We start from the raw sequence: 23,224 nt of genomic DNA, 5'->3' as shown, positions 1-23,224 counted from the left end.
GAGGAGATAACATGTTATTATTGGCCTTGGAGTTATTGCTTTGCCATTTTTTTTGTTGAATAATGATTTGATTTGGTATATTTTCTATATTTTTGGATGCATAGAATGCACTTTTTGGTTAAGTTTTATTGGCAGATAGCATGTCTATTTTTTTTTTAATGCACAATAATAAAAATGTGGAGAATAATACTTGGCTATGTGTTTTACTTCAAATGATAGTTTGGGAGTAGGCAGTTACATTTAAAAAAATACCATGTAAAATTGACAAGGGACATCAACATAGTTGTATCTTTGATCTTATAAACTATGGGGTAGTGGTGTTGTGGTAATGTGCACAAATAAAAACAAAAACAAAAACATAATAATATTATTCTTGATATCACAAAAAAAAGCCTTTGAAAATTCCTTTGCAATAACTCCATCAGTATCATCAGCAAAGTAGCTTCATGATTATCCCATTAAGGAAGAAGAGATTTGTGCACTGAATTTGGAGATTTCATAATTTGCCACGTCACGAATGTTAATTCTCCAGTACGAACACTAGTTTACAAGACCGACCGCTTCTGCTTCCAAGCATGCGTGTTTGTACTTTGGACTTTTGTCCGACGGACTTGTGTACACACGATCGGAAAATCCCACAACACACATTTGTTGGCGGAAAATTTTAACACATGCTAGCCAACATTTGTTGGGGGAAAGTCCGACAACAGATGTTCGATGGAGCATACACATGGTTGGCTTTTCCGCCAACAGCCTGACATCCAACATTTCCTGTTGGAAAATCTGATCGTGTGTACAGTGCTTTACACTACCTTTTCTAATACAAGAATTAAATTAATTGTAGTATACTGACACTAAAAGCACATATGCCTGAAGGGTATATTGCTATTTACTAGCAATGCCTATGACTGAAAACAGCCACAAGCACTGGAAACTGAAAATTGTTTGTGCAATTTCTGCCTTGTGTTTGGCCAAGTCTGACTACAGAACAATCCTACAAGTAAATGGTTCCACACAACCAATTACCATATCATCTTTAAAGCAATGTTTTTTAATATTATAACTTAACTGTCTCTACATTTGTATTTCCTAGAATATAAGTCTAAGGCCAGCCACACACATTTACATTCTGATTGCATAAACTCTATCACATTTCCCATCTTAGTACTGGCACCTTTCCAAACATTCCATACATTTCGGCCTATCAGGTAGTCCATCACACTATATAAATGTTAGTAAATCTAAAGGAGATAGTACAATCCGATTGTTATGTGTGTTCAGCATAAAACAGTGCATTGGTTTTGTCATCCCTAGATTTTTACATTTCGCAGGTATTTCAGCAGCAAGATCTCCTCCTCTCCTCAGTTCCTGACTTACAACTCCTCCTTCGGCATTTTATTTAATGTATAATAAATTAAAACCCAGAAATTAGGCAAGCGATAGACAGAGCATATTTCTTTCTTTCAACCACGGGCAAGTGAAAACCCATTATGATGACAATGGAAGGTTCTTGGAACTAAAGGTGCTGATATCTCACTTCAGGAATCATGGATATACTGTAAACACAGGTAATTCTACTTATTAGCATCTCCTTAACACCATAATACAAATTTTCAATGGACTGACACTTCAATGCAGCTATGTGAGTTTGTTCCATCAGATGGAGCCAATGTACATAGGGATTACTTATTATTAGGGAAATTTCAGTGTTTGACATTCATCCAATTAATGTAAGTGTTATATGTATTACTTTTAGTGTTAACTTTTGCAATGAGATCCCACGCAAGGTTTGGTTCTGGTGACATTTTTTGGTGCTGATACACAATGTATTACCACATTACCCAATCTCTCCAATTCTTCCTCCTGTTTCCGCCTCTGAATTTCTTGCAGCTTACGCCGATACTCCTCTTGCTGGAGCCGTGCTCTCTCTAGTGCTTGATGTTCCAACTGCATCCTCCGAACCTTCTCCTGCTCCTGACGCTGTCTCTCTTCTTCCTCCTGCTTTTTCCGTATTCTAAAAAAGCAGAATATACTCATTGGAAGTTAATGCACTTCCTATATGTCTGATATCTTTACACTTATTAAGAGAAAAAATTTAAAATTTGCTTGGTATATATTTTATTCACTCATTATGTTCAGCGCTAATAAATAATGTTAATTATTTGTCAGGTCAGTATGAAATATCCTGGCCTCTCAATCTCCTTAGCTTTTTTATTGTATAAAACAGTTGTTTACAAAGTTCTATAGCCTAAGCTGAAAATTACACACACAAGGGGACTCCTTTTTTGAAAGCTCTGTCCAAAGTATTAATCAGAAAAAGCAAACTGCTGTGCTGTCACTTTCAATAACCCACAGTGCTTAGGGAATCCTTTATCACGTATTGTATATGATTATTTGTAAGACAAAGACACATAGTAAAAATACAAATTTAAAATATAAATGTTAAAATTGATAAAAATATAAAAAATATAAAATATAAATATGTTTACCAAAAACTATTATAGTTTATATTGAAGAAAGATAGACTCAAAAGTGACAGCTTAGGTACGTTTAAAAAAACAACATCCAATTCACGTGTGTATTCATGATTGATTACATGTAGTTGAAAAAAATAACAAAATAGGGCTGGAATCTGTAGATTAGAAAACTAGCTGAACAGGTGATCTCTGTAGCAGGTAAGACAATTCGCAATGTGAAAGCCATAGTGAAGATACTTTAGGCGAAGCACTAACAAATAAAAGCATGTGCTCACGTTAAGAAAGTAAGTGCATTCAGTTTACTTTAACTCGAGAGTTATAACATTTCTTTAAAACCTTTTACAGCCAGAGAGAACAGGGCTAAAAAAAACCTCTAGATGGAACTGCAGCCTTTTGCCATTCCTCCAGCACAAATTAATTTATTTTCAAAGCATCCCTGTATGATTACTGGGAAAAAACAGGTTTTGTTTACCTGGACAAGGGGAAAACCTTAGAAGGTCTGTTATAGCTGTATGTTTTTCGGCACACATGGTAAATTGCATTATTAAAGCCTAATGCTACAGAATGCAAAAAAATATTTAAAGTGGTTGTAAACCCTTACAACACACTTTGACCTACAGGTAAGCCTAGATTAAGGCTTACCTGTAGGTCCAAGAAATATCTCCTAAACCTACACGGTTTAGGAGATATTTGGCAAAAGACAGGCACCGCTGTCTATGGCGCACTGAACGCGGCACCGTCAACAGTGAATATGCCGCGCGTGTCGGCTCCCGTGCACATGCGCAGGAGTGACGTCATTGTGGCTTCACCGAATGACAGCGGTGGAGCGGTGAGACCCACCGAGAAGATGGATGCGCCGGACTACAGGGGACAGCGGTGACTTCGCTGGCTCCTGTGTCAGGTAAGTGACACATAATGGACTACTATGCGATGCATAGTAGTCCATTATGCTTTACCTTTGCAGGGAATGAAAGAGGAAGTAAACCCATCAGGGTTCACTTCCTCTTTAAATAAGTAGTGCTGCAGTCCTTAAAACAGCAGATGGTTGATTTTGAGGTTTATTTGTAAAAATATCACCTTGTAATAAACAATTCCTTTTGGTTTGTTGACACTTTGTAGCATTCATTCTAGCCTCTGCAAACACAACATTTTATGTGCCTCTCTCTGCCTACCATACAATCCTTACAATTGCCTTTGTGTTATCTAGATTAATTTATAAAACAATTCCTATTCTGGACATCAATTTTCTAATGGAGTAATCCTTATTATCGTCAGCTCCATCTAGAGGTCAAAATGCTTCTGAAGTTTTCTGAAATACCTCAATGAGAAAAAAATAGCACATTTTTGCCATTAGATGGGGCCAATGATTATAGGGATTACTCTATTAAAGAAATCTCAGTGTTTGACATTCATCAAATAAATGTTTTATAAATAAATCCCAGTTGTGTATGTTACTTTCAACTTTTGTGATGGGATCCCAGGCAAGGCTTGCTTCTGATGACCCATGCATGCATGTTTGTCCATGCAATGTTGCAGAGTGGACTGGTACACTGATTCTGTCCAAGCTAAACATTTCTGCAGGTGTCTTTAGTGATATGAGGATATTCCTTGCATACATAGTCTTCAAGAATAGAGACAGAAAAACTTCCAATGGGACGTTTCGCAAACCGCGAACGCGGCCGAAAGTTTGCGAACCACAAAGTTCGTGGCGGGCCCCATTGACTTCAATGGCAGGCAAACTTTAAAAACCTACAGGTCATATTTTCAACCACAAAATAATTACTAGCTGTGCACACATAGTGCCACCACATGGCCACTGACATAACACATGTATGAAGTGAATCTGGGATCGACAACTACAAGCATTCTTTTTTTATATGTGAAATTTTGACAATTCAGGACACAGGAGCGCATGAAGGCAATGGAGGAGAGGAAAGGTCAGGGTAGGCTATGAAGAGGGTGCAGGAGATGATCACCAGCACCCTGATATTGAGCACTGACACCAGCACCGTGATAGAGTGCACTGACACCAGCACCGTGATAGAGAGCACTGAGACCACACCAGCACTGAGATAGAGAGCACTGACACCACACCAGCACCGTGATAGAGAGCACTGACACCACACCAGCACCGTGATAGAGAGCACTGACACCCGCACCGTGATAGAGAGCACTGAGACCACACCAGCACCAGATAAAGAGCACTGGAGCCACACCAGCACTGTGATAGAGAGCACTGACACCAGCACCGAGATAAAGAGCACTGACACCAGCATCGTGATAGAGAGCACTGAGACCACACCAGCACTGAGATAGAGAGCACTGACACCACACCAGCACCATGATAGAGATCACTGACACCAGCACCGAGATAGAGAGCACTGACACCACACCAGCACCGTGATAGAGAGCACTGACACCAGCACCGTGATAGAGAGCACTGAGACCACACCAGCACAGAGATAGAGAGCACTGACAGAACACCAGCACCGTGATAGAGAGCACTGACACCACACCAGCACCGTGATAGAGAGCACTGACACCAGCACCGTGATAGAGAGCACTGAGACCACACCAGCACTGAGATAGAGAGCACTGACACCACACCAGCACCGTGATAGAGAGCATTGACACCAGCACCGAGATAGAGAGCACTGACACCACACCAGCGCTGAGATAGAGAGCATTGACACCACACCAGCACCGTGATAGAGAGCACTGACACCAGCACCGTGATAGAGAGCACTGAGACCAGCACCGTGATAGAGTACACTGACACCAGCACTGTGATATAGAGCACTGACACCAGCACCGTGATATAGAGCACTGACACCACACCAGCACTGTGATAGAGAGCACTGACACCAGCACCGAGATAGAGAGCACTGACACCAGCATCAAGATAGAGAGCACTGACAGCAGCACTGATACCAGAAACTCGCTGCTGGGCCCCAAAAATATGACACAGTTCAACCTCTTCAAACAGGAGGGTATGGGCATATAGTACGGTGTGCTTTTTTTGTACAAGGAAATGAGCCAAATGTAGAAAAAAGGTCTGTGTGCTCGATTAAATAAATTGTTTATAGAGATATACATGGTCTACTGGTCACATGTGTTGAATTCCTCCGAGATCCATGCCTCATTAATTTTTAGAAATGTGAGGTAGTCAACACTGTCGTGAGCTAGGCACGATCCCCCCTGCTGCACTGAACGTCCTTTCGGACAGGACACTGGGCAAGGGGCAAACCAACAGTTCCATTGCAAATTGGGCAAGCTCTGGCCAGAGGTCAAGCCTGCCCATCCAGTAGTCCAGGGGTTCATCACTCCTCAGAGCGTCCACATCGGCCGTTAACCCGATGTAGTCGGACACCTGTCGGTCTAGGCGTTCCCTGATGCTGGATCCGGATGACACCTGTCGATGGGTCGGCTGAAAGAATGACCTCATATCAGAAGTCACCAACACATCTTCAAACCGCCCTCTTCTTGCAGGCGCTGTTGGATTGGTACCTGCAACTCTTTCTCTGGGAGTGGGAATTGCTCCTCTGCCAGCGCACGCAAAAGCAGAATGTAGCATTTCTCAAAGCAAGGCCTGGAAGTGCCCCATTCTGACAGCCCTCTGTGATGGTGGTAACATTTCCGCCATTTTGTGTTTGTACCGGGGGTCTAAGTACGTTGCCACCCAGTACTGGTCCTTGACCCTTATGCTTTTTATACGGGGGTCCCTGTTAATTTTTTTTTTTCCCACCCTCCCCCCATATTTGTTGGCCCTTCCTCCTCAGTTTATTCCATTAATACCCGGATGTAGGTTTCTGTCCTTTTGAAAATTCTCAATTTTTTCCATACTGCCCAATATTTGTTCATTTGGTTATTCTCCATTTTAACTAAATATTCCATGTTATTAATATATTCAATTCTCAACACCCACTCTTTAATGGTGGGTTTTTTAACTTGTGTCCAATTTACCGGTATCAAGGCTTTTGCTGCATTTAGCAAAAGAAGTACCAACGTATTAATTTTTTTATTTTTTCCTTTATTATTTTTCATTTGTGAATTACTACTTGTATCCTCTACTCCATAGAACAAACATTTCAGCGGGCAGCATGGAATTTTTTCTCCGGTTATTATTTCTATATAGGCTAAAATCTCCTGCCAATAAAGCTTTATTTCTGGAAATTCCCACCAGATATGCAGTGCTGTTTCTGGGGATTTACACTCCCTCCAACAGTACTTAGATCTCGATGGATCTATTTTGTGCAATCTAACGAGAGTTAATTGCCATCTCATCATGTACTTATAGTTAACCTCTCTAGACATTGTGTCGGACACCTGCCTATATACTGACGCCATCATTTGCCTCTCCTCCAATTTAATACCCAAGTCCGCTTCCCATTTTCCTATTGCTGGTATGCTATCTTGTGTCTCAATTTCCGATAGACATTCATACACTCTTAACATACAGTGTTTTACTTTTTCTTTAGAATTACATAATTTTTCTATAGATGTTAGAGAGTTCTCGTCTCTTATGGGTTTTGGAATTGAACCAACAAAATGTTGAATCTGTACATACTCCCATTCCTTTAATTTTTTCCATCTATACTTCTCCATTATATCTTGTTTTAACATCAAACTACCACGTGAAATTATATCTTTTAATTGTATATTTTCCATTTGTTTACCTAATTGAGTGCCATTTCCTGGAGTGAAAAAATCTGTGCCCTCTAGTGGAATTAATGGAGAATTGTATACCCATTTATTTCTCCGGTGTAATGCATCCCATATTTTTAGTGTTATAATCGTGATTGTGTGTGCCTTATTCGTGCCCATTCTAAATCTAAATTTTGGGGGGATCCAGATAATTTTTTTTAGTTGTGTGCCTGTTAGTGACTCTTCCATTTTTACCCACTTTTTTTCCATGTAAACATTTGCCCATTCCACCATTCTTGCCAACATGATTGCACTGTAATATCTATAAATATCTGGCAAAGCCATCCCACCATTTTTTTTTACCTAGTTAATATATTATAATTTATCCTCGATTTTTTATTTTGCCAAATAAATTAAAAAAAAAGTGTTTTTATTATTTAAAAAAAAAATGTTTGGAATATTAATTGGGAGCATTTGGAGTTTATAGGTGATTTTAGGCAAAACCACCATTTTTAAAAGATTAATTCTACCTGTCCAAGAGATTGATCCCGTTCTTATTTCCCCTAACACTGTTTTAATGTAATTTACTAATGGAATAAAATTTGCATGGTATAGGTCCTGGACTGTCTTTGTGATTTTTATACCTAGGTATATTATTTCTTTTTTTTCCCATGTAAAGGGATATTCTTGCTGTAATGCCATCTCTTCCTCGTTGTCCAATCCTATATTTAATATAACCGTTTTAATAGGGTTTATTTTAAAATTAGAAAGCGCCCCATACTCTTTTATTTCTTTTATTAAGCTAGGCAAGGACAGTCTTGGTTTAGTTATGTATAGGAGTAGGTCGTCCGCGTAAGCCGCCACTTTATGCTCTTCTTCCCCCCATTTAACCCCGGTTATATTTACATTATTACGCATCTTTGACAAAAATGGTTCCAAGGCGATTACATATAGCAGGGGCGAAAGTGGGCAACCCTGCCTTGTCCCATTTAACATTTCAAACGCGGACGACATACTCCCATTTACTCCTACTCTGGCTGTTGGTTGTGTATATAGGTTAATAATCCACTTCAGCATCTTTGGGCCTAAGCCCATGTTCCGGAGAGTTTCTATTATAAAACACCAATCAATTCTATCGAATGCCTTTTCGGCATCGATAGAAATCAATATCATTGGGGTTTTCTTTTCCCTGTCTTTATACATAAGAAGGAGGGTCCTCAGGCTGTTATCTCGTCCCTCCCTTCCTGGGATGAATCCAACCTGGTCCCCATTTATTAATTTCGGCATCAAGTTTTTTATTCTTGTTGCTAAAACCTTCGCGTATAACTTTGTATCTACATTCAACAAAGCTAATGGGCGGTAGCTGGAGCAGATGGATTCATCCTTACCCGGTTTCGGGATGACTGTTATATTTGCCAATAGGGCCTCTTTCCTCATAATCTCATCTTCGCCCAGTCTATTCCAATATTTACATAATTCAGGGACTAATTGATGTTTAAATTTCTTGTAATACCTGATTGTAAAACCATCCGGGCCTGGGCTTTTCCCATTTGGTGTTTTTTTTATTGCTTTAAATATTTCTTCTGGTCTAATTGTCTCCTCTAAACTTTTGACACTTTCTTCTGATATTTTTGATAAATCTGCTTCACTTAAGTATTGCTGAATTTTCATTTTCCTTTGCTCCTTTTGTGCCCCTGATTCTTTACTTCTTATTGAATATAGGGTATTATAATATGTTTTAAAGGCCTCTGTGATCTCTGACGATCTAAATTTCACTTCCCCATATTCATCTTTGATTTTCTCAATATAATTTAAAGCTTTTTTTTCCCGAGCTATTCTTGCTAAATATTTCCCTGACTTATTTTCCCACAGATATCTTTCTTTAGCTACATTTTTATACACACTTCTCTGTTTTTGCTCTATCAAATCATTTAATTGTGCACGTTTCTGGATGATCTCCTTGTATATCTTTTTATCTAGATGTCTCTTATGTTTTTGTTCTAACTCATAGAGTGCTTTTTTTAAATTGTCATATCTTACTTCGCTTTCTTTTTTTTTTCCCGATTCTATACTAATTAACTTCCCTCGAATTAGAGCTTTATGAGCTTCCCATAAGGTGGCTTTGGAGACTTCTTTGGTGTCATTTATTTTAAGTTATTTCTATTTCTGTTTTTATATTACTCTCAACATCGTCCATCTCAATCAACGCCTCATTTAGTCTCCAAGTCCCCCTTTCGGGCTCTTTTTTCCTCATCCTAAATTTTGCTATCACTGGAGCATGGTTCGATATCGAAATGTTACCTATCTGTACATTTACCAACATTTCCAATGTATCATGATCTAAAATTATATAATCTAATCTTGCGTAAGTATCGTGAACCGGGGAGTAATATGTATAGTCGATTTCCCTCGGGTTGCATGCTCTCCATGCATCTACAAGCTGTTGTGTATGAATTTTTTTTTTAATATTCTATGTTGTTTAATTTCTTGAGGGGAAATAACTGATGTACCATCTATTTCGGGCTTCATGGTGAAGTTCAGGTCCCCTGCTATGATCACATGGCCTTGTTTATATTTCTCTATTAATTTCAATATACCATTCAAATTTTTTTTGGGGCCTTATTGGGGCAGTAAATGTTAATTAATGTATATTTTTGTCTTAATAAGTTACCCTTTAAGAATAAAAACCTCCCTTCCGGGTTCACCTTCATCTCATCCAGCTTCCACCCAACCGCCCTTGCAAACCCAATAGCTACCCCCCTGGCTCCTTAATCGGGGAGTCGGCATAGAACCAGGTAGGATATTTTCCCGTATCAATCCGAGTGTTGGAATCTAGGGCTAAATGTGTCTCCTGTAAAAAAACAATATCAGCATGATAGCCCTCTAATTCTTCAAAAATATTAAACCTTTTCCTTGGAGAATTCATTCCTCTTACATTATATGTTACTAACTTAAGTCCAGCCATCCGGTACTTCTAAAATCTTTCTTATTTCTTTTATTGGTTTCAGGCCAACCCCCTTTCCCACCCTCCTCCCCCCTCCCATTCCCATCCCGTCATTTGATGTAATTTTGACCCCTTGGTCAGGGATAATTTCTCCGGAACCTCTTTGTTCCTTATATCCCTATGTCCTAGGGTGGAGTTCTGTTGGGCCGCGTCACCATCCATCTCGCCTATCACTTGCGAGGTGAATACTAAACATTCTCCCAGTCCGTCCGTTCTTCCTGCCAATAAGGCATGCAGGGAACCCCCAGTTATACTGCACCCCGTTCTCCTTCAGAACTGTCAATAGCGGTTTTAGGACTCTTCTTCTTTTTAGGGTGTCTGGAGATAAATCTTGGAATATCTGTATTTCCTTTCCTTCATATATAATTGGCGTTTTTACTCTTATGTTTTTCCAGAGTAGGTTCTTAACCTCTTCCTGCTGAAAACGCACTATTATGTCCCGTGGGATATCTTGTAACAGTTCTTTTGGTTTCCTTAGGCGATACAGCCTTTCGATGTTTATTGGGTTAGTTATATCTTTATTCATCAATGGATTACATATCCTTTTTATTATTTCTGTTAAATCTTCTTGCTGTTCAGTATCTGGGACACCTCGTAATCTTTTTTTTCTTTCTTTCCCTGTTTTCCTGATCCTCTATTTTGTAGGCTTGCTCTTGTTGACCTTTTTTTAAAGAAATAATTTCAACTTCTAATTTCTTTATTATGTTTGTTTCTTTCTCCACTTTTTTTTCCATTTCTTCTACACGATCCAATACGTGCGCAAGATTCTTATGCACTCTGTCCATTTCCTTTTTCATGGAGTTTTCCAATGCTGCAAACATTGAAATTATTTCTATTTTTGTAGGTAATGGTGAGGGATTTTCTAACTGCAACGAGTGCGACTGTATAGACCGTATTTTCTCGGTTTCATGATCTAAATCAACTGATTGATCCATCTCCACTTCCGGCGTGTTCTCTTGAGCTTGTAAGGAGTTATTTTGAGGTTGTTGTCTCTTTCTTTCTCTCTTTTCTTTATCCTTTTTGTCCTTATTTTCTGCTTGAGTACTTCTTGTTTGCAGTTGCTTTTCTTGTTGTTGTTGTTTCTCCGAGCCCCCCATTTGCATAACAAATTTATTCATGGAGCCAGGACTCACTACCAGGCTCCGCCGGGGTGATTTAGAAATTGTTCCGGTCTTAGGCGTCTTCCCCTTCATTTTCTGGGTATCAAAATATCTGCTCGATCCCCAAAAGTAATGTGTCACCCCTCAAACACTGTTTGTCAGCTTATAGTCTCTAAAAATACATTTAATTTATATTTGTATATAGTTTCAGGCGAAAACTCAGGCCTCGTATATCATGAAGAGATTCGTTAACAAAATGATTTTAAACTTGTTACGGCTTAATTTATATATTTTCCTGTTGTATAGGACTAGACCAGTTTGTACCAAACGCACAGTATCCACACTCGAGAGACTTTCCTCCTATTAACAAACCATTTTTGAGCCGTTTACTCCTCAATAGTATGTTGCAATGCACTCGTTTATACAGGTTCTCTTGTTGGGCATGTTAACCAAATTGCTGCCATCCTTTGCAAAAAAGAGTGCAATACAAAAGAGAATAAAAAATAAACGCCAATCTAGTGTCTCTTTATTCGCTGTATAGGAGTGTAACAGTTAGCCATAATGAATTTTTCCTGGGTTGGTCACTGGGTTGCTCGCTACAGACCCCACAGCACAACACAGTTTATTTGGGGGATCAATTTCTGTTACAGACTGTTTTTCCGCACTTAAGATGTTGATAATCATAAGCCTTTAGCATTTAGCCTTTCATTCAGTAACGAGGAAAAAAAAAAAACAGGAAGAGAAAAAAAGAAAGTTCTCCAGTGCATCACTGCAGCTTTATATCCCACATATTGCCATTTTTCTCGCTTTCCTCCTCTGTCTGAGATCTCTTTTTAACGGTCTTTCAGGTATAAGTATTTATAATTTCATACCTGCTCCTATGGTTTTCACTCCTCTGACCAGACACTGCGTTCGTAGCAAGAAGAGGGCTCCTCTTACTGCTATACCTTTCCTTCGCCGCCAGAGGGCACCAGACACCGCCGTTTCACTCCACTAGGAATCCGCTCGGGACACCGTACCTTCACGGTCCGACCCTCGCAGCAGACTCGGCTCCACTCGTCCTGGTCCACCCGGTCGTCCCCGCAGCAACGCCACCCGCTTTCCGCGCGGGGCTCCGGGAGACAGCGGCGACGTGGACAAGGCAAGGTAAGCCTCAGGCTGCAGGCACCACAGGATAGGGAACGCTGGGGGAGCGGGGAGAGGCTAGCGCAGCGCTGCCAGAGCCTCCTTCAAGCCAGGCATTGCTGCGGTATCGGAGCAGCACAGGGGGAGCCGATCCTCATCCGCACGCCTAGGTGTGGACACGCTCCCTTCCTAGTCTCCTCCCCCTCATCAGGCCCCATGGGGGTCCCTGGTAAAACACTGGAGCATGAAGGCCTCCATTTGCACCAACACATCTTCAAACCGCCCTCTTCTTGCAGGCGCTGTTGGATTGGTACCTGCAACTCTTTCTCTGGGAGTGGGAATTGCTCCTCTGCCAGCGCACGCAAAAGCAGAATGTAGCATTTCTCAAAGCAAGGCCTGGAAGTGCCCCATTCTGACAGCCCTCTGTGACGGTGGTAACATTTCCGCCATTTTGTGTTTGTACCGGGGGCCTAAGTACGTTGCCACCCAGTACTGGTCCTTGACCCTTATGCTTTTTATACGGGGGTCCCTGTTAAAACACTGGAGCATGAAGGCCCCCATTTGCACTAAACTGGAAGCGGTGTGGTGGCCAGGCTCCTGCTCATCATCCAGGATAATGTCGTCCTCCTCGTTCACCTCTCTCCATCCACGCACAACAACAGGGATCCCAGAAAGGTTTAAAGCATGCTCTTCTTGCTCCTCCTCATCCACCCCGGTACCATCCTCCTCTGACTCCTCTTAAGACTCCTGTTGTTGACTTGTCTCAGATAGAGTAGCCCCCCCTGGGAATTCATCCAGCATTGCGACTTCCTCATCTTCCCGCTCCTGCTCTTCCACGGCTTGATCAATGACACGACGCAATGCACGCTCCATAAAGAAGGCATAAGGTACCATGTCACTGATGGCGCCATGGCTGTGACTGACCAGGTTGGTGATCTCATGAAATGGCCGCAGAAGTCTGCATGCATCGTGCATGAACAGCCACTGGTGCGGTGAAAAAAAAACCAGCTCCCCAGAACCTGTTCTGCCGCAGAGTTCATACAGGTAGACGTTAACTGCATGTTTCTGCTGGAGCAGCCTATCAAGCATATAGAAGGTTGAGTTCCATCGCGTCGGGCAATCGCAAATAAGACATCTGACCGGCAGATTGTGTCGTCGCTGAATGTCAGCAAGGCGAGCCATGGCCGTGTAAGATCTTCTGAAATGGGCCGAGATTTTCCTTGCCTGCCGCAAGATGTCCTGGACCCCAGGGTATCTGACAACAAATCGCTGCGCGACCAAGTTTAAGACGTGTGCCATGCATGGCATGTGTGGAATTTTGCCTTTGGCACCGTTGTCACACACCACTTTACCAACTGTCAAATTGAGTGGTGTTAGCCACTGATCTGCCTGTGAACGCAAAGCTGAAAGGAGTGCCGGGCCAGTGTGGCTTTTGGCTTCCGCGACAACAGACGCAGCACGGCATGGCAATGTCTCACCTGGCATGTCGTATAGGTTCTGGGGAGCTTGGGCGGCGCAGCGGAAGAGACGCTAGCAGCGGAAAAGGAGGAGTCAGCTGAGGAGGAGAGGGAGGAGGATGGAGTAGGAGTAGGAGGAGAAGAAGAGGCAGGCCTGCATGCAATCCATGGCGGTAAAACCAAATCTACACGGGTGCCATGGGTTACATGCTTGACGGCCATCAGAAGGGTCACCCAGTGGGCAGTAAAAGTGATATAACAAAGTAAACAGTAACAGTACAGCGCATATAAATGTAAATAAATAAATAAAAATCAATCAGTTAATAAAGTGTGTATAACACAAAAGTCTATAAGTGAAAAAACAATCAAGTGAAGTTATCAAAAAGAGTCCGCTTGTGCAGTGTGTCTTCAATCAACAAAACAGGTGATGATGTGATCCCTTCACCAATGAGCAAGATGGACTCTCACCTCAAATAATGGACCCCTGATATATCAGACAGGTCAAAAACGCATGTTCCCATCAAGGGTTAATCACAGCAATCAGCAAACGTAACAGCAGTACTCCAAGGATAATTCCTTTCTCATGTCCTCAAATCAATATGATTCCACATAGAAGTATAAAAAACAGAATCTAGTGCTCTCCGTTTGAAACGAATTTATTAAAAAAGAAGCAGGAATAAAAATGGTACACTCACATTCTTATGCACTGATCTCCAGTGCCGAGTAATGGGCATAGAAACAAATATAATCCAGCGTCCATGCACGGATCAGTGTAACAGCTTGCGGATGACGTCACGGCTTAGGTCACGTGGTCCGTATGCGTTGTGTCCCCGAAAGTAGGCGGGACTTCATCAGCGGAGCCGCAACGGGGACGCACCGCGTACTGACCACGTGACCTAAGCCGTGACGTCATCCGCAAGCTGTTACACTGATCCGTGCATGGACGCTGGATTATAATTGTTTCTATGCCCATTACTCGGCACTGGAGATCAGTGCATAAGAATGTGAGTGTACCATTTTTATTCCTGCTTCTTTTTTAATAAATTCGTTTCAAACGGAGAGCACTAGATTCTGTTTTTTATACTTCTATGTGGAATCATATTGATTTGAGGACATGAGAAAGGAATTATCCTTGGAGTACTGCTGTTACGTTTGCTGATTGCTGTGATTAACCCTTGATGGGAACATGCGTTTTTGACCTGTCTGATATATCAGGGGTCCATTATTTGAGGTGAGAGTCCATCTTGCTCATTGGTGAAGGGATCACATCATCGCCTGTTTTGTTGATTGAAGACACACTGCACAAGCGGACTCTTCTTGATAACTTCACTTGATTGTTTTTTCACTTATAGACTTTTGTGTTATACACACTTTATTAACTGATTGATTTTTATTTATTTATTTACATTTATATGCGCTGTACTGTTACTGTTTACTTTGTTATGTGGGATTTGGTATTTTGACCTATAGTATTCTAGCTGCATTTTTTTATTATTTTTTTCATTATTTCACTATTTATTTTTATTGTGTTCAGCGCTGATTGATTTTCGATTACAGTAAAAGTGATATACCTTCCCTGCCCGTGTTTGCTAGACCACGTGTCTGTGGTCAGATGTATCTTGGCACCGACACTGTTTGCCAGAGATACATTCACTTGCCGCTGAACATGGCCATATAGCTCTGGGATGCCCTTCTGTACTTCCTTCCTGGGACCTTCCATTGTTCCAATAGCCACAAATTTTCGAAAGGCCTCCGAATCCACCAGTTTATATGGCAGTAGTTGGTGGGCTATCAGTTCTGACAAGCCAGCCGTCAACCGTTGGGCAAGAGGGTTATCCGGCGTCATCATTTTTTTGGCGTCATCATTTTTTTACGCTCAAACATTTGGCCCACGAAAGCCTGCCTTTTTGCAGAAAAACGTGAGCTTGGCATGATGGAAGATGGAGTGGAGGACAATTGTGAGGAGAGAGGAGAAGGAGAAGTAGAAGACGAGGCTGGACGGTGAGAGCCTGGAGTGTGGCTTTGTGTGTATCGTTGCTCCCACTGGGCTCGGTGATGGCAGCTCATGTGCCTTCTTAAGGCAGTTGTCCCTAGGTGAGTGTTGGGCTTACCATGACTTATGCGTTGACTGCAAAGATTGCAGATGGCAACACTATTGTCAGCAGCGGACACGTTAAAAAAAGCCCACACTGCGGAGCCATGTGCCGGCATCCTGGGAGCGCCAGATGTGACTGTACATGGTTGATGCCTCGCTCTTGATACATTCGCATTCTGCTTTGTCCCTCCTGTGCAATCTAAGTTCTTCCTGCTTCTCCTCCCTATCTGCTGGTCCATATCTCCCTCTGAACTCCCCTCCTCTTCCTCTCTTGTGGGCACCCACGTGGCATCACTAGACACATCATCATCGACGTCACCTTCCCCACCGCTATAAGTAGAGATCTCGGAGTAGTCAGCAACAGCGGGGACAAACCTCCTCCTTGGGCTGATCTGGTTACTGTCGTCAGACTGCTGAGTGGTGGTTGTTGCTACCTCCTCTTCCTGATCCAAAGCCAAGAGTGGCTGCGCATCGGAAATGTCTTGATATGGATCCGAAAATAATTCCTGTGACTCAAGCGGAAGGTATATGGTGGTGTTGGTGGTAGTGTCTTTGGGGGTGCACATAGCAGAGAGTGAAGAAGAAGGTGCAGATCGAGAGGATGAGGAGGGTGCAGAAGAGTAAGGTTGAGTGAGCCACTCAACCAAGTCTGATGCGTCCTTTGACGTAATCGCACGCACCTTCTGCAATTTGCCACTTTGGCTCAAGTCTGTTGCTCCTGCCCTACCCCTACCACCCCTGCGGAAGGGCCTGCCTCTTCCTCTGCCTGTTATTTTTTTAAATTACCCTGTGACAAAAGTCTCTAGAGAAGTGCAGTATGTATGTGGAAGAAGGTATATAACACCCCGCTTCAATCTGTTGTTTTTGGGGGCCACTGGTCTATCACACCAGTTATAATACTTTTTTTTTATTGCGTTTGTCACTCTTTGTAGTATCGCTGCAGAACCGCTCAGCAGTCACAATGCTGCACAGTGGAAATGCACTATACTATGCTTTCTATATGTGCAAGTATTTTATACGTGTATTACACACCTATATACTGCACACCAAATAGTACACCTATACCAGTCCTTACAATGACCTTTGTGGACCTAGTAGCTAGTGATTTGCAGACTGTACCTCAGTCCTTACACTGATAAAGGACTGCTGCAGAATAGGGCAGCAGTCAGCAGCAGTGCACCACAACCCTATATATTGTACACCTATACCAGTCCTTACAAGGACCTTTGTGGACCTAGTAGCTAGTGATTTGCAGACTGTACCTCAGTCCCTACACTGATAAAGGACTGCTGCAGAATAGGGCAGCAGTGCACCAAAACCCTATATATTGTACACCTATACCAGTCCTTACAAGGACCTTTGTGGACCTAGTACCTAGTGATTTGCAGACTGTACCTCAGTCCCTACACTGATAAAGGACTGATACAGAATAGGGCAGCAGTGCACCACAACCCTATATATTGTACACCTATACCAGTCCTTACAAGGACCTTTGTGGACCTAGTACCTAGTGATTTGCAGACTGTACCTCAGTCCCTACACTGATAAAGGACTGCTGCAGAATAGGGCAGCAGTCAAGTATAATATTCTTTCTATATTTGGAAGAAAGTATATTATACGTGTACAACCCTATATACTGTACACCTATACCAGTCCTTAAAAGGACCTTTGTGGACCTAATAGTAATAGCTAGTGATTAAACCGACTGTCCCTGCTGCACACAGCGTCCTGTCCCTCCCTGCACTGACAAAAGATAGGCTGCTGAAATCACCAGCACAGCAGTGCACTGAACCCTATATACTGTACACCTATACCAGTCCTTAAAAGGACCTTTGTGCACCTAATAGTAATAGCTAGTGATTAAACTGACTGTCCCTGCTGCACACAGCGTCCTGTCCCTCCCTGCACTGACAAAAGACAGGCTGCTGCAATCACCAGCACAGCAGTGCACTGAACCCTATATACTGTACTACACCTATACCATACCAGTCCTTAAAAGGACTTTTGTGGACCTAATAGCTAGCGATTTGTGTCACTACAGTCTCTCCCTGCAACACAGAGCAACCTCTCCCTATAATGACATAAGACAGAATGTAAAATGGCCGCCAGATCAGGTCTATTTATAAGGTAGGGGGAATGTCCAATTGTCCATGTGCTGAAATGTCTCAATTGGCTGTCCTGTACCCCATGATGGATGTGTCATCATGGGTCAAAATTCTTTGACACTGTAAACACATATGTCCTTGGGCGAACAGCGGCAATAGTCCGACAATCGGGCGAATCGCGAACACGCAAAATTCACTGCAAAACGACCGCGGGGCAAACAGTTCGGCCATCCCTATTCAAGAAAATCTACATTACTAAGGGAATCCAACATACTAAAACTCTTGGGTCCAAGGATAGGTATCTTCAGTGGCGGCTGGTGCTCAATATTTTGGTGGGGAGGGAGTGGGTGGGCGTGGCACCCTCCTTCATGGGAGATAGATGAGAAGGCAGGGATCCCCCCCTGCACGGGAGATGAACGGGAAAGCGGCAATTGACAACCTCCATGTGGTAGACGGACCGAAAGGCGGCTATCCCCCCCCCCCCCCGTGGAAGACAGACCAGAAGGCATCAATCAGAGTCCTCCTTACCTTAGGATGCAGGGGAAATGAAGAGTCAGGGGCTGAACAAATCTGAAAGCAGTGCAGAGGAAGCAACATTTCCCAGAGAAGAGTCCGGTCTCTATCGTCCTTCACCGCCATGGACAGAGGGGCCACCGATCACACTGGGATCAAACCCACTTCCCTGTCCTGGTTCCTGGATGGAGACTTCAGGGGGCGATGAAGAATGAGCTGCAAAGGCAGATCACAGAGAACCCTGCTCTTCCAGCAGAGGTATGGAGAGGGCTAGGACTGCAATGCTTCTTCTCCCGGCTGAACAGGAAGTGGGGCCTGAGACTTCCTGGCCAGTCAGGTCTCAAGACCCCTTGCTGATTGGCCCGGGAGGAGAATCATCAAGACAATAGCGAATATTAATTCGCTATTGTCACACAACTGGGTGGGCTCAGGGCACAGTGCTCTGCACCCCAAACCCACCCTTTTTTGAAAGCCAATTAGAGCCTCAGGCTCTAATCGTGTGCTTAAAAAAAAAAGGCCCCACTGGAATCGATGCGTCCAGCGCCCTGCATGTAAATTAGGGGCAGAGCACATGGATTAGGAGGGAGACGCCCCTGCGCCCTGCATGAATGGGTGGCCACTGGGTATGTACAACACATTTTTACAAATGAAGCAGCAGTGGATCAACTGATTAAACTCATTCATACTCCACTTTATACAGTATCTCACAAAAGTGAGTACACCCCTCACATTTTTGTAAATATTTTATTACATCTTTACATGTGACAACACTGAAGAAATTACACTTTGCTTCAATGTAAAGTAGTAAGTGCACAGCTTGTATAACAGTGTGAATTTGCTGTCCCCTCAAAATAACTCAACACACAGCCATTAATGTCTAAACCGCTGGCAACAAAAGTGAGTACACCCCTAAGTAAAAATGTCCAAATTGGGCCCATATTTTGTGTGGCCACCATTATTTTCCAGCACTGCCTTAACCCTCTTGGGCATGGAGTTCACCAGAGCTTCATAGGTTGCCACTGGAGTCCTATTCCACTCCTCCATGATGACATCACAGAGATTGTGGATGTTAGAGACCTTGCGGTCCTCCACCTTCCGTTTGAGGATACCCCACAGATGGTCAATAGGGTTTAGGTCTGGAGACATGGTTGGCCAGTCCACGCCTTTACCCTCAGCTTCTTTAGCAAGGCAGTGGTCATCTTGGAAGTGTGTTTGGGGCCGTTCTCATTTTGGAATAATGCCCTGCGGCCCAGTCTCCAGAGGGGGGGGATCACGCTCTGCTTCAGTATATCACAGTACAGGTTGGCATTCATGGTTCCCTCAATGAACTGTAGCTCCCCAGTGCTGGCACCACTCATGCAGCCCTAGACCATTACACTCCGACCACCATGCTTGACAGTAGGCAAGATGCACTTGTCTTTGTACTAATCACCTGGTTGCCGCCATACACGCTTGACACATCTGAACAAAATAAGTTTATCTTGGTCTCATCAGACCACTGGACATGGTTCCAGTAATCCATGTACTTAGTCTTCTTGTCTTCAGCAATCTGTTTGCGGGCTTTCTTGTGCATCATCTTTAGAAGAGGCTTTCTTCTGGGACGACAGCCATGCAGACCAATTTGATACAGTGTGTGGCATATAGTCTGAGCACTGACAGGCTCACCCCCCACACCTTCAACCTCTGCGGCAATGCTGGCAGCACTCATAATTCTATTTCCCAAATACAACCTCTGGATATGACACTGAGCACGTGCACTCAAATTCTTTGGTCGACCATGGGGAGGTCTGTTCTGAGTAGAACACGTCCTGTTAAACTACTGTATGGTCTTGCTCACCGTGCTGCAGTTCAGTTTCTGAGTCTTGACAATCTTCTTATAGCCTAGGTCATTTTTATGTAGAGCAACAATTCTTTTTTTCAGATCCTCAGAAAGTTCTTTGCCATGAGGTGCCATGTTGAACTTCCAGTGACCAGTATGAAAGAGTGAGAGCCATAACACCAAATTTAACACACCTGCTCCCCATTAACACCTGAAACCTTATAACATTAACAAATTACATGACACCGGGGAGGAAAAATGGCTATATGGGCCCAATTTGGACTTTTTTACTTAGGCGTGTACTCATTTTTGTTGCCAACGGTTTAGACATTAATGGCTGTGCATTGAGTTATTTTGAGGGGACAGCAAATTTACACTGTTATACAAGCTGAACACTAACTACTTTACATTGTATCAAAGTGTTCTTCAGTGTTGTCACATGAAAAGATATAATAAAATATTTACAAAAATGTGACGGGGTATACTCACTTTTATGAGATACTGTATGTTTGATTTCTCCAGTCCTAAATTCAGCAAATAAATTGTAACTGCATGAAAAATAAACCAGGGGGTGATAAAAATCTGCTCACAACTATGTTTACAGTTGCCCACACCCCACTTTAGTTGACAATTCACCAAACAATCTGAATGCACAATCTCCTTTAGGTCTACAGATAATTATGTATGTTAAGGGGCTGTGTGATTGGATAGAAATTGATTGGATTGTGTAGGTTTGTTCTCCTATTACACAGACAAAAGAGGGGAAAGGGGAATGGTGGGATTTTCGATAAAGCACAAAACCAGAACCAAATGAATCAATTAGTAGATACTATTTAATGGTGCACATGGATGCATGTGAGACAGTAAATAACATGTAATAAATAACATAATAAATACATATAAATGTATACACACACATAAGTGTTCCTACACACTAAATAATATATTTTAAAATGTATTAATTAGCCCAAACTTGCATATAGACATGATTGATTGCACACATGATAATGTAAAATTGATTCAAATTTCTTCAAGGTAGTCTCAATACATCGATATATAGCTCCACGCACATTTCGTGGATAACTTCCACTCATCAGGATCAAATGCGATAACGTGCGTAGAGCTATATATCAATGTATTGAGACTACCTTTATCGTGTGTGCAATCAATCATGTCTATATGCAAGTTTGGGCTACATTTAATATATTTTAATAAATATTATTTACTATGTAGGAACACTTATGTGTGTGTATACATTTATACAGTGCCTTGCGAAAGTATTCGGCCCCCTTGAACTTTTCAACCTTTTGACACATTTCAGGCTTCAAACATAAAGATATAAAATTTTTATTTTTTGTGAAGAATCACCAACAAGTAGGACACAATTGTGAAGTGGAACGAAATCTATTGGATAAATTAAACTTTTTTAGCAAATAAAAAACTGAAAAGTGGTGCGTGCAAAATTATTCGGCCCCTTTACTTTCAGTGCAGCAAACTCACTCCAGAAGTTCAGCGAGGATCTCTGAATGATCCAATGTTGTCCTACAAGACTGATGGTGATAAATAGAATCCACCTGTGTGTAATCAAGTCTCTGTATAAATGCACCTGCTCTGTGATAGTCTCAGGGTTCTGTTGAAAGCGCAGAGAGCATCATGAAGACCAAGGAACACACCAGGCAGGTCCGTAATACTGTTGTGGAGAAGTTTAAAGCCGGATTTGGATACAAAAAGATTTCCCAAGCTTTAAACATCCCAAGGAGCACCGTGCAAGCGATCATTTTGAAATGTATCAGACCACTGCAAATCTACCAAGACCTGGCCGTCCCTCTAAACTTTCAGCTCAGACAAGGAGAAGACTGATCAGAGATGCAGCCAAGAGGCCCATGATCACTCTGGATGAACTGCAGAGAACTACAGCTGAGGTGGGAGAGTCTGTCCATAGTACACTGCACAAATCTGGCCTTTATGGAAGAGGGGCAAGAAGAAAGCCATTTCTCAAAGATATCCATAAAAAGTCGTGTCTAAAGTTTGCCACAAGCCACCTGGGAGACACACCAAACATGTGGAAGAAGGTGCTCTGGTCAGATGAAACCAAAATCGAACTTCTTGCCCACAATGCAAAACGATATGTTTGGCGTAAAAGCAACACAGCTCATCACCCTCAACACACCATCCCCACTGTCAAACATGGTGGTGGCAGCATCATGGTTTGGGCCTGCTTTTCTTCAGCAGGGACAGGGAAGATGGTTAAAATTGAGGGGAAGATGGATGCAGCCAAATACAGGACCATTCTGGATGAAAACCTGTTGGAGTCTGCAAAAGACCTGAAACTGGGACGGAGATTTATCTTCCAACAAGACAATGATCCCAAACATACAGCAAAATCTACAAAGGAATGGTTCACAAATAAACGTATCTAGGTGTTAGAATGGCCAAGTCAAAGTCCAGACCTAAATCCAATCGAGAATCTGTGGAAAGAGCTGAAAACTGCTGTTCACAAACGCTCTCCATCCAACCTCACTGAGCTCGAGCTGTTTTGCAAGGAAGAATGGGCAAGAATTTCAGTCTCTCGATGTGCAAAACTGATAGAGACATACCCCAAGCGACTTGCAGCTGTAATCGCAGCAAAAGGTGGCTCTACAAAGTATTAACGCAAGGGGGCCGAATAATTTTGCACGCCCCACTTTTCATTTTTTTATTAGTTAAAAAAGTTTCAAAAATCCAATAGATTTCGTTCCACTTCACAATTGTGTCCCACTTGTTGGTGATTCTTCACAAAAAATAAAATTTTTATATCTTTATGTTTGAAGCCTGAAATGTGGCAAAAGGTTGAAAAGTTCAAGGGGGCCGAATACTTTCGCAAGGCACTGTATGTATTTATTATG

General features: G+C 42.4%; 1 protein-coding gene across 13 annotated transcripts in view; it reads right to left on the bottom strand.

The window, feature by feature from the left end:
* Positions 1–23,224, bottom strand: part of KIAA2012 (KIAA2012 ortholog) — a 266,686-nt gene that overhangs the window by 8,385 nt on the left and 235,077 nt on the right. For all 13 annotated transcript variants that reach the window (XM_077448591.1, XM_077448592.1, XM_077448593.1 and 10 more), the window contains one exon: positions 1,842–2,014. In XM_077448591.1, the coding sequence (XP_077304717.1) occupies positions 1,842–2,014 (173 nt within the window). The remainder of the gene's footprint in view (positions 1–1,841; positions 2,015–23,224) is intronic.

Source organism: Lithobates pipiens, unplaced genomic scaffold (genome assembly GCF_037356315.1).
Source record: "Lithobates pipiens isolate NorthernLeopardFrog02 unplaced genomic scaffold, aLitPip1_a1.2 Scaffold_22, whole genome shotgun sequence".
NCBI classification, from domain to species: domain Eukaryota; kingdom Metazoa; phylum Chordata; class Amphibia; order Anura; family Ranidae; genus Lithobates; species Lithobates pipiens.
The sequence above is the reverse complement of the archived record's forward strand: the minus strand, read 5'-3'. Positions and strand labels throughout refer to the sequence as shown.